Here is a 12,683-nt window from a genome sequence, read left to right on the forward strand (position 1 = left end):
TAAGGCACGTAAACATTTTCACAGAGATGTACATTCTTGTGAAAATTAAAGGTTATTAACACAAAGCAACTCAGTTTTGGTTAATGGATATTATTTTTTAAAATTTTCTAGAAGCATTATGTGTCAAGAATACATGATTTTGCTTCTGCATTTAAACCTGTAGGCACTTAGGTTTGCAAGCAGGTGTACAATAGCATTCACACAAGTCATTTCAGAATGATAGCGGTGCACAGTAGCAACCCAATGATTTACTATTGTAGCGTTAGAAATGCAAAGAAAAATGTAATGCTTTACTTGCAGAGCAGAACACCATATAGCCATTAAGATAATGTTGTGTTGATTGGTATGGACAGTATATAATTGAGTACAGATTGAATATCATGATTATTGTACAGCCTAGACTCTCATTAGAAGATCAAGTAGTAGCATCTAATTATGCCAAATATATAAAATATGAAGTGATTCTTTTATTTCAAAGTACATTTTCCAAATTTCAATGAGAAATGATTTTTAAAAATTAAAGAGGTGAAAAATAGAAAGAAGACCACATTGACAACTGTTAAGCAAGACCCTCAGTGCTGGATGTCAAATAGATGTCACAAAGAAAATGGCACACTGACCTTAAAAATTGTTGTAGGCTCTTCATTAAGATTGACACGAGTTATTACTCTTCCAGAATCTTCTTCTACATCAAAAATACTGGCAGGGTATGGAAACTGCACATCATCCACTCTATACCTCACCCGACTTGCAGGCAAACCCTGAAATGAAATAATTGATCTATCAGGATGAAAGCAAAGAACATCAGTGGAGATAATCTGACTTTTATGATGAATGGCTTTGTAGAACAGAAAAAATTGTCCTGGTTCCATACCCCGTGTTAAAATGTGACAGGATATTTCTTTCTGTGGACAATTCAATCCTAATCAATGAAGTGTGTTGCAATTAGGCTTTGGTAAAGTAATTTTTATGAGGGGAAAATTTAGTATATTGCCACAGGCAGCTTTCCTTTCAATCCACAGCTTGTCTGCCTCCCTAAATACCCAGTGTCTCTGAATATTTTACTTTCGGCCACAGTTGTTTCACTTTTAATTATGCTAATCTAAATCCAGAATGCTGGTTCCCTTTTGCTTATGTTTATCTGCACTATAGATAAATGGCTGCACCACTAGAAAGGGATAGAATATCAAAGCCCAAGAATATTTACCGATCCCTCTACCCACTAATAATCTACAACCCACTGACTCCATAGTCACAGCTTCTGTAGATAACTCATACTTCAATTTTCTTCCATATTTTGCAGCCACTTCTTCTGTGTTGGACACTGATCTGGCTCTCTGCTTCCATTCTGCTAAAATTGTCTTTAAAACATCAACACTCTCAGCTGGGGGTGGTGGCTCACACTTGCAGTCTCAGTGCTAGTGAGTTCAAAGAAAGAGAACTTAAGAGGCCAACCTGTGCTACACAGTGAGTACCAGGACGTTCTGGAATGCAGAGTGAGACCCTGTGTCAAAAAACAAAAACAAAAACAAAAACAAAAACAAAACAAAACAAAACCCAGATAGGGAGCAGGAGCGAGAGTGGACAAGCACGAGTGAATTTCTTCTCATAAAAGCTGGTCAAAACCCTCTAGTGCTTTCTATCAAACACACAAATCCAGACTCCTCACATGGTGATATCAGATCTTGAAAATGTTTCATTTTTTTTTCTATCTAATTTGAGCTCGCTATTCATTTTTGCCTCACACATTGCTGTTACTTATGCTCGGATACTTGATGTTTGACAGACTTCCACTTTCTGAATTTGTGCTCATGATTTCCTGGTTCTGTTTAAGATGTGTCTCTAAGATATTTTTATTCACTAAGTCTACTTGGAATTGTATCACACATTTCTGTTTACTTATTGTGATGGTGTAAATATGAAATATCCCCTGAAGGTTCATGGTTTGAAATCTTAGTTCTCAATATCTGGTATAATTTTGGGAGGCTATGGGAGCTTCAGATGGTGGTTCCAGCTAGTAGACTTGGCCTTGGGAATGTGTATTTGAAAGCAATACTTTCTATCTTGCTATTTTTCTTGCACTACCATGAGGATTTGTCCAGTACATTTGGGCCAATGAATTAAGGACTAAATACTTTGAAACTGTAAGTCAAAAATAAGTCCTTCCTCTTTTTAAGTTGTTATGTGAGGTGTCTCGTAACAGCAATGCACTAGCAGTCGATGCACAAACAGTACAAGGAGTGGGCTCACTGCTGGAACTAAGCCTACATACATGGGTTTGAGCCTTTGGATCTGTTTACATGAATAATTTGGAGGTGTTTAGAGATTTGGGCTAGAGAAGCCCCAACGTGCTATCAGATGAGCTTACTTGGTGACTCTGGTGGGACCTAAGGAAACCAAAATGGCAAGACGGCAATGCAAAAGCAGAGACTACTGTGCACGCGAAGTTTCAGGGGCAGATATTAGAGCAGGCTGTCTGTGTTGTAATCGTCCGTGTCTTCAGACTTTGAGTGAGGAAGAACTAAAACATAAAGAGTGTATTGCCTTAGCAGAATAAATCTTATGACCCCATAGCATCTTATCTGTGACAGGGTTGCCGCTCATTTCTGCTAGTCAGATCTACAGTGAGAACTGGGAACACAGAATGAAGCAGGGAGATGGACCAAACATGCAGACTGGCTGACAATGAGCTCCTTTAAAGCGGTAGACAAGGAAGCTGGAGATTTTTTTAAAATTTCAATTTATTTATTTTACGTCCTGACCAGTTTCCCTTTCCTCTTCTCTTCCTACTCCCTCCCCCACCTCTCCTGCACCGCTCCTCAATCTATTCCTCCTCTGTTTCTACTCTGAAAGGGGCAGACCTCCCATGGGTGTCAACAAACTGAATAAATAAATTAGAGAATTTAAGGGTTAATAGTGTCCATCATGCCCAAGCATTCTGACAGATATGTAAATATTTACATATTTCAAGGTTTTAGAAATACACAACACTACTGAACTCTTGTGAGAAGGAGTTGTTACCTCCATAGTAATTTTACACGTGAACCGTAAGTTCTCTGAGTGGCTGAGGGAAAATCCAGCAGTGTGGTGAAAGAGGCACAGTTATTGGAAGCTGCATCAAGTCTGTGCAGTTTATGCACATTTTTTTAATTCAGTGACAATGCTGCTTGCTTCTTGATGATGCTGACATCAGTTTTAGAAACCAAACAGCATTTTACTAAATATCAGAATATGTGTGTTATATTTATTCTCCTATTAATATTTAAAATAGATCTAGGAGTTAGCATAACCATTCATATTTTACAAATGACAAAAGCAAGGTTTTAAAAATGAATTCATTTCCTGAGATTTCCTCATCTAAATAGCAAAATTATTAGACATATTTTATATTGAAATATGGTTCTTAGGCATGCAACTCACTTAATGATTATGACATCTTCAAAGCAATATTCCTCTAACATGTGAATAACTTGGAAAAACAATTCATAAAACATGCTTGGGGAAGGTGATGCTACAGGAAAACCCAACTGGGATATTCCCAGCATGTTGGGAAGCATAACTTCCAGGTTGTCATAATGATAAAGAGCTAAAACATGGCATGAAAACAGAGTTTTTACCAACATTAGTTCCTATTCCATCTGCAGTACAGCATAGTAACTAAAATCACTCATAAGCTACAGTTTTCATGGTGCTGAGATTATAGACACGTGCCATCATGCCTAACTGAATGCTCCTTCTCTTCCTTTTTTTTAAAAAATTAGAATTAGTTAAGGCTCTATTCTCAATTCATTTATGTTACACATTATGTGTTTATGGTTTTTCCACCCACTAATATCTATCTGTTCATATACTTCCATCCTTATATTTATTTCTGAAGATGGCAGGGATATTGAGAGACAGACAGACAGACAAATTTCTTTGCACTTATCCTGTGCTTATGATCTTCATTATGGGTTAAGGAGTGCTGATAGATAATACATAGATAAATACCATTTTCTGAAACTTCTTTGGCAATGAGGAGTAAGGTTGTGGTGCTATTATGGGCTCCTCACCTCATTATTTATATATTGTAGGTTTCATTCCTCACTCTATAGACACACATCTCAACAGACACAAAATATATCTCATTCATGGAGTGAGGTAATCATACTATATGTAGAGTTTGACCTAATAAGGAATTTTACTATTTTAAGTTCAAAGTGATATATTATGCACATGTACACATCGCACACATACCTACCTTCCCTTCCCCTCTGTAATATATATATATATATATATATATATATATATATATATTCACAGGTATTATATATACACCTGTATATATATATTACTCTTAACAAATAAAGTATGCCTGAAGATCAGAGGACAAAGCCAGCCACTAGATTAAACATAGAGGGCAGGCAGTGGTGGTACACATCTTTAATCCTAGCACTTGGGAGGCAGAGATCTGTCTGGATCTCTGTGCTTTCAAAGCCACCTTGGACTACTTGAGATTAATGCAGTCTAAAAGAGAAACAGAGCCAGGAAGTAATGGCTCACACTTTTAATCCCAGTACTTGAGAGTCACACATCTTTAATTCCAGCAGTAGGAAGGTTTAGAGACAGGAAGTGATATGGCTGGACAGAGAAAGGCATATAAAGTGCGAAGAGACAGGAACTCAGTTTTATTTGGCTGAGGACTCAGGAACATTCAGCCTGAGGATTCATTCAGACAGGATCTTCCCATTTCTGCCAGAGAATTCAGTAGTGATGAGAAGTTTCTCTTGTGGCTTGTTCCTCTGCTTCTCTGATCTTTCAGCATTTACCCCAATATCTGGTTCTGGGTTTTTATTAAGACTAATTAGGAGTCGTGCAACACACACACACACACACACACACACACACACACACACAGGTATGCACATGCGCGTGCGTGCCTCTGTGTGTGTGTGTGTGTGTGTGTGTGTGTGTGTGTGTGTGTGTGTGTGTGTGTGTACTTTAAAAATGTCTGTTTAAATGAAACTGTACCATTTTGGGCAATGATTTGATTGTCAAATGTAATTATTTTATTTGTGCATTTTATGTGTCTTCTTACCTTATTTTCAGGAAAATTTTGCTCTCCATATAAATTGCTTCATCAGATAAGGTAGTCAGTAAAAATTTCCCATGCAAATAAAATAAACTAAACCAAGAAGCAATACATGAAATTTAATTTTGTATTCTAAATGTGAAAGAGATGGTATTAACTCTGCAATGCTTTTGTCTGCTAAAATTGACATCTACAAGCCTACATATTACCACAAGAATTTTATTTATTATAGGTATTCTGATAGTGTAATATGATATACCTATACCCTATGGGTCCAGATTGAAGAATCTTATCATGATGTCACATACAGTAGGTTTTCTTAAAAACTATTCCATCCCATAAGGTAGAAATCATCAATAACAAATTAAATATAAATTTATATTGAGAAATTATAAGCAATTTCAATTATTTTTTATTATCAATACAATTTTTACTTTACTTCCTTTCTTATGGGTTAAAGGTAATATGTTTTGACTTAATTATGGTGAAAATATAAGTAATTAGTACAGACAGTAACTGCAGATCTGTGTGAAAGATGCTGCAAACATACAAACATGTGGAATTTCAATGAGTCTGTAATGGACCAAAATAATCAGATTCTTACTATTGCAGGACATCTCAGTTAGTCTTTTTTAAAATACAATTAAATTAACAAGGAATTACTCAGACTCACATAACTTCCTTTATAATAATGTGGTCATGTTATATAAGGAAATACTACACCCATAATCATTCAACACAAATACTAAGTAATTTGTTTTCAGATACATGAAGATTTGATTTCTCCATGACATGGTTTCAAAAGCTCTTTCTTCCAGTGTCTTTGGAAAAGCTTTGGTTTACCTGGTAACTGCAATTCACACAGAGTCTACCAAGTATGAATTAGCACAAGGATTTACTAAAAGGTAGTCAGTATCTTTTCACCATTCCTGATAATTGTGTCAATTATTTTTTTTAATTCTAGTGAAATACTATCATATCCTAAAAAATGATAAAAGAGGAACTATGGGTCAAACTCCATTTATCCCAAAGATCTGCTTTTCGTTTGTATTGTTCTTGTCTGTATGTGACACAGTACACTGATAGGAGGGCTCTTATGTCACAGGTCATATAATTAGTATGTATGCAGTTGTAGTATAACCATAGCCATTAAAGTCCTAAGAAACATTTCTTTGAGATTGTTTACCACTTAAGTTCTTGGGAAATGTTCTTGTTAGAGGAAAACATAACCCCTCAAAATGCCCAATAACACTGCTCTGTAACTTGCCTGATTTAGACACATCTGCTAGGTTAAGAGATAGCAAATTCCCCACTTCCCTTACAAAACGGATAACCCAACCCAGAGGCTGAACCTGGACCAGAGTGGCTCATTTGAAACCCTGTCCCCACTTGCCTAAAATCTTCCTACTTTTTAATCACAAGACAGGAACTTCAGGGACTGGAGAGAAGGCTTAGTGGGTGAGGGCACTTGCTGCTCTTCTCAGGACCTAAATTTCAGTCTTAGCACCCAAGTCTGGTGGCTCACAATTGCCTATAGCTCCAGCTCTAAGGATTACAACACCTTCATCTGGCCCTTATGGGCACTCACACATGTGTGTTACATGCTCACACATGTATCAATAAAAACTAAAAATAAATTTTAAAAAATCCAGAATTTCTACTACTGCTGCTTTCATGAGGTTAGAAAGAGGCCTCTCAGGGACATTTTCAGCTTATGTTCACTGGAACACTGTTTATTGTATTAAAATCATAGAAACAGCCTATGTGTGCACTGCTGGATCATCCTGTAAAGGTATGTTCTATATGTACAATGACAAAGTGTATATATATATATATATATATATATATATATATATATATATTAAAGTTTGTCATGTATATACAATCTTAACAGGAAAGAAAATCCTGCTATTTACAATAATGGGAATCCACCTTAAGGGCATGAAGTAGCTCCAAACAGTTAAATTCATAAAGAAAAATGCTACTTAATTCTTCCTGTATGAGGAATGTACGCAAGGGGAAATATTACCTAATTTTACTTGCACTAAGAATCTAACATAGTCAAAGAAACAGAGAAGAGAACAGGGGTTGACAAGGACAGAGGGGGAGAAAAATGGGAAGCTGATGTTCACAAGGTCCAACCTTCAGCTGTGTGTTTTTGTTCTCTTTTCTGTATGTAAGAACTGAAGGACAATGTATGAGCAACTGTTCTATAACTTGCCTGACTTAGACACATTTGCTAGGCTAAGCGATAGCAATTTCCTACAGAGTGGTTAAGGGGATGTATGACGAAGGGGCTGTGGAGGGTTGGTACAGGTTCATGCAAAACCCATTTTCTTGAAGCCCTTGGAAACTTTTTTGAGTTAATGAACATTTACGCTTGTGTATAAGGAGCCATAAGTACCAGATAATATTAACATGGGAATCAATATCTAATTACATTACTAGTGAGTAGATTATTTCCAGTAGACAGGTAAAAACAAAATACAAAATAGTAATAAAATTACCTTGGCTTTATATAATTTCAAATGACATAAAATAGCAGGGATCATACACATACAGTGTTAAAGAGAAAACATTAGAGGGCTCTAATAGCATGTCAAATTATGTTTTATATATACCAACAAAAAAACATGAACTAAGTCTAGTCTATCCTCAGCTAAGCACAGGTGTGACAAGATATACTGCTTAGAGATAGAAGAATCAGTGTGCAAAAGGATAGGATGGGGCTCACTCACACATAGCATGAGCTGGAGTTAAGGATAGGATCACCTCAGAACACCTACATATTCAGTTAAGATGCCATGACTAATTCCTTTAGAGTCCTTCTGTAAGAAGTTTAGCAAAAAAAGAAAATAGGGACTGTGGGATATTTAGAGATAAATGAACAAAATTCATTTAAGATCTATATCTGAAACTCAAAACTCATTTCTGAAAAAAAAAACCCTATAAATAAATGGACAAAAAATATGCAATACAAGTAGATAATGACAAAAGAAAAACCGACCCAGAAATGAGAGTTGAACACTCAAATGATACATAAGGAAAGTGGCAGAGGCACTGTGGGTACCCAAGGTGGTTTGTTACCCAGTAAGCTGTCAATCCTCAGAGCTGTGGTCCTTATGTAGATTACGTTCTGTCAGTAAAATCCTTCACCTTCATTTCTTCCTCACCATTGCATATCTAATCTGCTCTGAAACACAGGCAAATTCCTCTTTTCTGTAGACGTTTCTGTTCTTCTGCCCTAGGGTGTCTGTCTTGGAGAATGAATTCACTCCTAGCTTTAAATTCTGCTCAGGGGATTCCCAAGTCTGTGTTTATTGTCTTAGCTTTCTTCTAGAGTTTCTGCCCAATTCAGCCGTCCCTGGTCTTGAAAGGCAGCTGAGTCATCATGGCTTCAGATCAAAGCAACCGTTCTATGTACATTTTTATTAATTTTTCTACAACTACCTTCCCCACCGCAGCTGGAACTCTGGACTGACATTTGAGCGTGCCTTTTGAACCCTGTAATTTTCAACCTCATTTCCAATAGCTGTCATTCTTCTGCCTGAGTGGCCTTCACATATTTCTTTTGTCTCTATTTGCATTGCCCTTTTGCTTCTCTAAATTGAATGAAGGATATGGTAGCCAGTTTGTTAAAAAAACTTACATATCACAGAATAATTTGTCATAATAGGTACCTTTGATTTTTTTAACTATTCTTTATTTAATTTATTATTATTAACTTTTATTTTCTAAATAATAAACTGGGTCTCATCAACCATCTTCCATATTTGAGGTCTACAAAAGAACTTCTAAGGCAGATTTTAAGCTATCTTTCATATAACTTGTATTATTTAATCAGACATCATTGAAACCACGTTACATAAATTCATGAGTGTTCTGGACTCTGCAACATGTCAATATATTTTTCCTGCCAATTTCTTCTATTTGCAGCCATATGAATGCCTGTATTTTTTAAAAAAAAACCACTTCCTGCCCACAGCAGCAGCAAAAAAATCAGAATACATATATCTATTTATTCTCTGGTGCAGTTTTGGAAGCTACAGTATGGACGACAGCAGAGTCGAGTTATCATTGCCTTTCTAGATGATTAAAACCAAGAATCCTGCTTACAAAGAGCCAAAGTATCTCTTTCAGTATGCCTGCTACTTTTTCTTCTGAAAAGATGTTCAGAATAAAGCATCCTATTCAATATCTAATGGAAACCTATGAGTGAACCCCAAAGACAAAGTATTATGTTTTACCCACTGCCCTGGGAAATGTCCTTTGTTGTTGTGACCTTGGTCCACAAGGTTTGTTTCTACAAGAAGAAAAGGGTTTGATATGAATTACATCATGAAATGATACTTTTAATTGGCCACATGCTCAGACAAAAAACAAGTTTCAACAACTACAAGATTGAAATAACATCCTGTGTCCTCTCTGCACACCAACGATTAACGCTGGATATCAAAAACAACAGAAACAACAGAAAGCTTACAAGATCATGGAAAGTGAACAACTCACTACTAAATGAAAATTGAATCAAGACAGAAGTTAAGAAATAAGTTAAAAATATTTTAGAACTGAATGACAATGAAAACAACACACACCCAAATTTATTGGACACAATGAAGGCAGTTATAAGAGGCAAACTAAGCGTCAGGTTACATTATGGGAAAATACCTTTACCAATGACACATCAGATAGAGGCTTAACACTTAAATGTGTAAAGAACTAAGAAAACTGAACATCAAGAAAACAAATAACCTAATTAAAAATGGGGTACAGATCTAAACAGATAATTCACAGAAGATGAAACACAAATGTCTAGAAAACACTTTAAGAAATGTTTAGCATCTTTAGCCATCAGAGAGATGCAAATAAAAACCACTTGGGATTTTGTCTTATACTAGTCATAATGGCAAAGATAAACAAACAAAATGAACAAACAAACAAACAACAACAACAACAAAACAAATGACAATTCCTGCTGGAGAGGGTGCAGGTAAAAGGAAAGACTCATCCATTGCTGTTGTGAGTGAAAACTGGTACAACCACAATGGAAATCAGTGTGGTACTTCTTCCATAATCTGGGAAGAGATGTAGATAAAGATCCAGATATATCATTCTTGGGCATATACTGAAAGGATCACATGTTCTACATGAGACATTTGCTCATCCATATTAATTGCTGTTCTATTCATAATAACTAGAAATTGAAACAGTCTAGATGTCCATCAACAGATGAATGGATAAAGAAAATGTGGTACATTTACACAACAGAATTTTATTTAGCTGCCAAAAAAAGTAAAATCATGAAATTTGCAGGTAAATGGGTGGAGCTAGAAAAAAATCACATTGAGTGAGGTAACCCGCATCCCAAACTACAAATATGTGAATGTTAGCTTCTAATCAAATGATAGACATGCTACAATCCACATAACCACAGAGGTTAGGTATAGAGTAAGGGATTGTGGGGAGAGAATGGTCTCCCAAGGAAGGGGAAATAGAATATGCAGTTGTGGATTGGCAGAGGGAGAATGGAATGGAAGGAGTGAATGGAGAGGTGGAGGACAGAAGGGCTAAGGGAGAGAATATGAGGAAGATAGCTAACACTAAGGGCCATTTGAGGGGTCATATGGAAATGACTACAGTAGATGATTCATGAAATAAATATATACATATAAGAGAAAAATCTAAATGGAATTACTGAATAACGGGGAGGGGGGGTGGAAGGCCCAGCTATACATCTCTTTCCACCTAGTGAAACCTCCATTTCCAGGAATGGTTTACATCTAATTGAGTTGTTAGCTAAAGGAATCCCCAGGAGACCCCCAAACAACTCCAAGTCTATTGCCGAGGCTATGTTTGTTCTCCACAAAGTGATGGTAAGGCCCTATTGTGAATGGCAACACTTACAGTCTTGTTGAACATGGAGAAGATAAGCTGGTGGTTAACCTTCACCCATATTAACTAGTGCTCATGGTACTGGCAGGTACTCTGCACACTACTGGAGGAGAAAGTTAAACACCTAAAAAGCTATAAACACTTTGATCTACATTGGTGATCTGTCTGTATGATACACTGGTACAATAGTAGCATAAAAGTTGTGGGAATAACTAACCACTATCTGATTGGATTTAAGGACTATGCCTGACACTGCTTGGCTAGAAAAAAAAATGACATTAGATAAGCTATGGACCTAGGGGAAAACCAAATACTACTCTTCTGTTACTAAAGCATCATAGCAAGGAAATGACCCCTAATGACACCTGCTATTTGTATAGATCAATGTCTCCCTCAGTCATCATCACAGAAGCTTCCTTTGGCAGTAGAAGGGAATACAAAGACCTACAGGTGGGCACTGTGCAGAGAATGAGAGACCCTGGAATGCCCAATTCTAAGTGGGACGTCTTCATTAGACCTCTCCACTCAGGGCTCAGGGAATTCTGCAGAAGAGGAAGCAGGAAGACTGTAAGAGACAGAGGGGATGGATGATAGGAACAGAACTGTACCTTCCAGACAGAACAGCATGGATACACATACAAACCTAAGGCATCATGCACAGGTCCAAGCCAGCTGGGGTCCCAAGGGCTAATAGGTGAAAGTGGACACAAGCTCACATCCATACCTAGGAAGCTGTCTCCAACTGACAACCACTTACAAATGATAAAATAGTTTCTCCAATGGAGTCTCACTCGGTTTACAAAACACACGTAAGGCCAGGCCCATGCCCAGCAGTACATGACCAACACAAAATGAACTCAACACTATTTTTGGAGCCTTTTTGCCTCATGGTTTTGTTTTGGCAGTTATCACCTTACTGATCTTTTGTTTGTATATTATAGTTTACAAATTTGTGTTTTAATTTGTGTGTGTGTGTGTGTGTGTGTGTGTGTGTGTCAGTGTGTTGTGTTTCTCTTGTGCTTTTTCTTTATTTTATTCATTTTGTTTTCTTTGCCTGTGTGTTTTTTAAAGAGAGAAAGAAATAAGGCATGCAGTTGGCCAGGTGGGGAGGTAGGGAGGATTTGGGAGGAGATGAGGGAGGATAACGATGATCTAAATATATTGTGTGAACAATGTATTTTCAATAAAAAATAACAAAGATACCCCCTTAGCCTTGATAGCTTGACAGTTTCTAAATGGGACCAGAGATATTTTCATCTGAATGTAGTATTGATCACAAGTAATAGTTGCCATATAATTGGTTTTAGCAACTTATCATTCATGACATATTACCTATAACATATCACTTAATGCTACATAACATAATGTAAGTCCAGAGATCATAAATGAGAGATACTTAAAACGTATTAATAAACTATTTCCAAATATTAATCATATGTATGCTGTCTCATAAAATCTTTCCTTGAATTCTCATCTTTTTTTCTTCAAATCCAACTACACCCCATATATCGTTGAAAAATCCCACCCCATTTTTTCATGGTGCTGTTTTTTTTCCATCTAATTAAGTTTCTGAAACCAAAGGGATATGGGATGGGCCATGTCACCTCAGTGTTCATATGCCATTCATGGTGCCAGTAGACCATGATTGCATCTTGGTTCAGCTTTACAGTGAAGGAAAGAACCTGACAGCTATGTACACACCACATGCTCTAGACTGTGG

General features: G+C 36.8%; 1 protein-coding gene across 3 annotated transcripts in view; it reads right to left on the reverse strand.

Annotated features, from left to right (window-relative positions):
• The window catches only part of Pcdh15 (protocadherin related 15), a 1,435,956-nt gene that overhangs the window by 157,435 nt on the left and 1,265,838 nt on the right, over positions 1-12,683 (reverse strand). For all 3 annotated transcript variants that reach the window (XM_042266444.2, XM_076556997.1, XM_076556998.1), the window contains one exon: positions 621-761. In XM_042266444.2, the coding sequence (XP_042122378.1) occupies positions 621-761 (141 nt within the window). The remainder of the gene's footprint in view (positions 1-620; positions 762-12,683) is intronic.

The sequence above is a fragment of the Peromyscus maniculatus genome, chromosome 21, assembly GCF_049852395.1.
Source record: "Peromyscus maniculatus bairdii isolate BWxNUB_F1_BW_parent chromosome 21, HU_Pman_BW_mat_3.1, whole genome shotgun sequence".
NCBI classification, from domain to species: domain Eukaryota; kingdom Metazoa; phylum Chordata; class Mammalia; order Rodentia; family Cricetidae; genus Peromyscus; species Peromyscus maniculatus.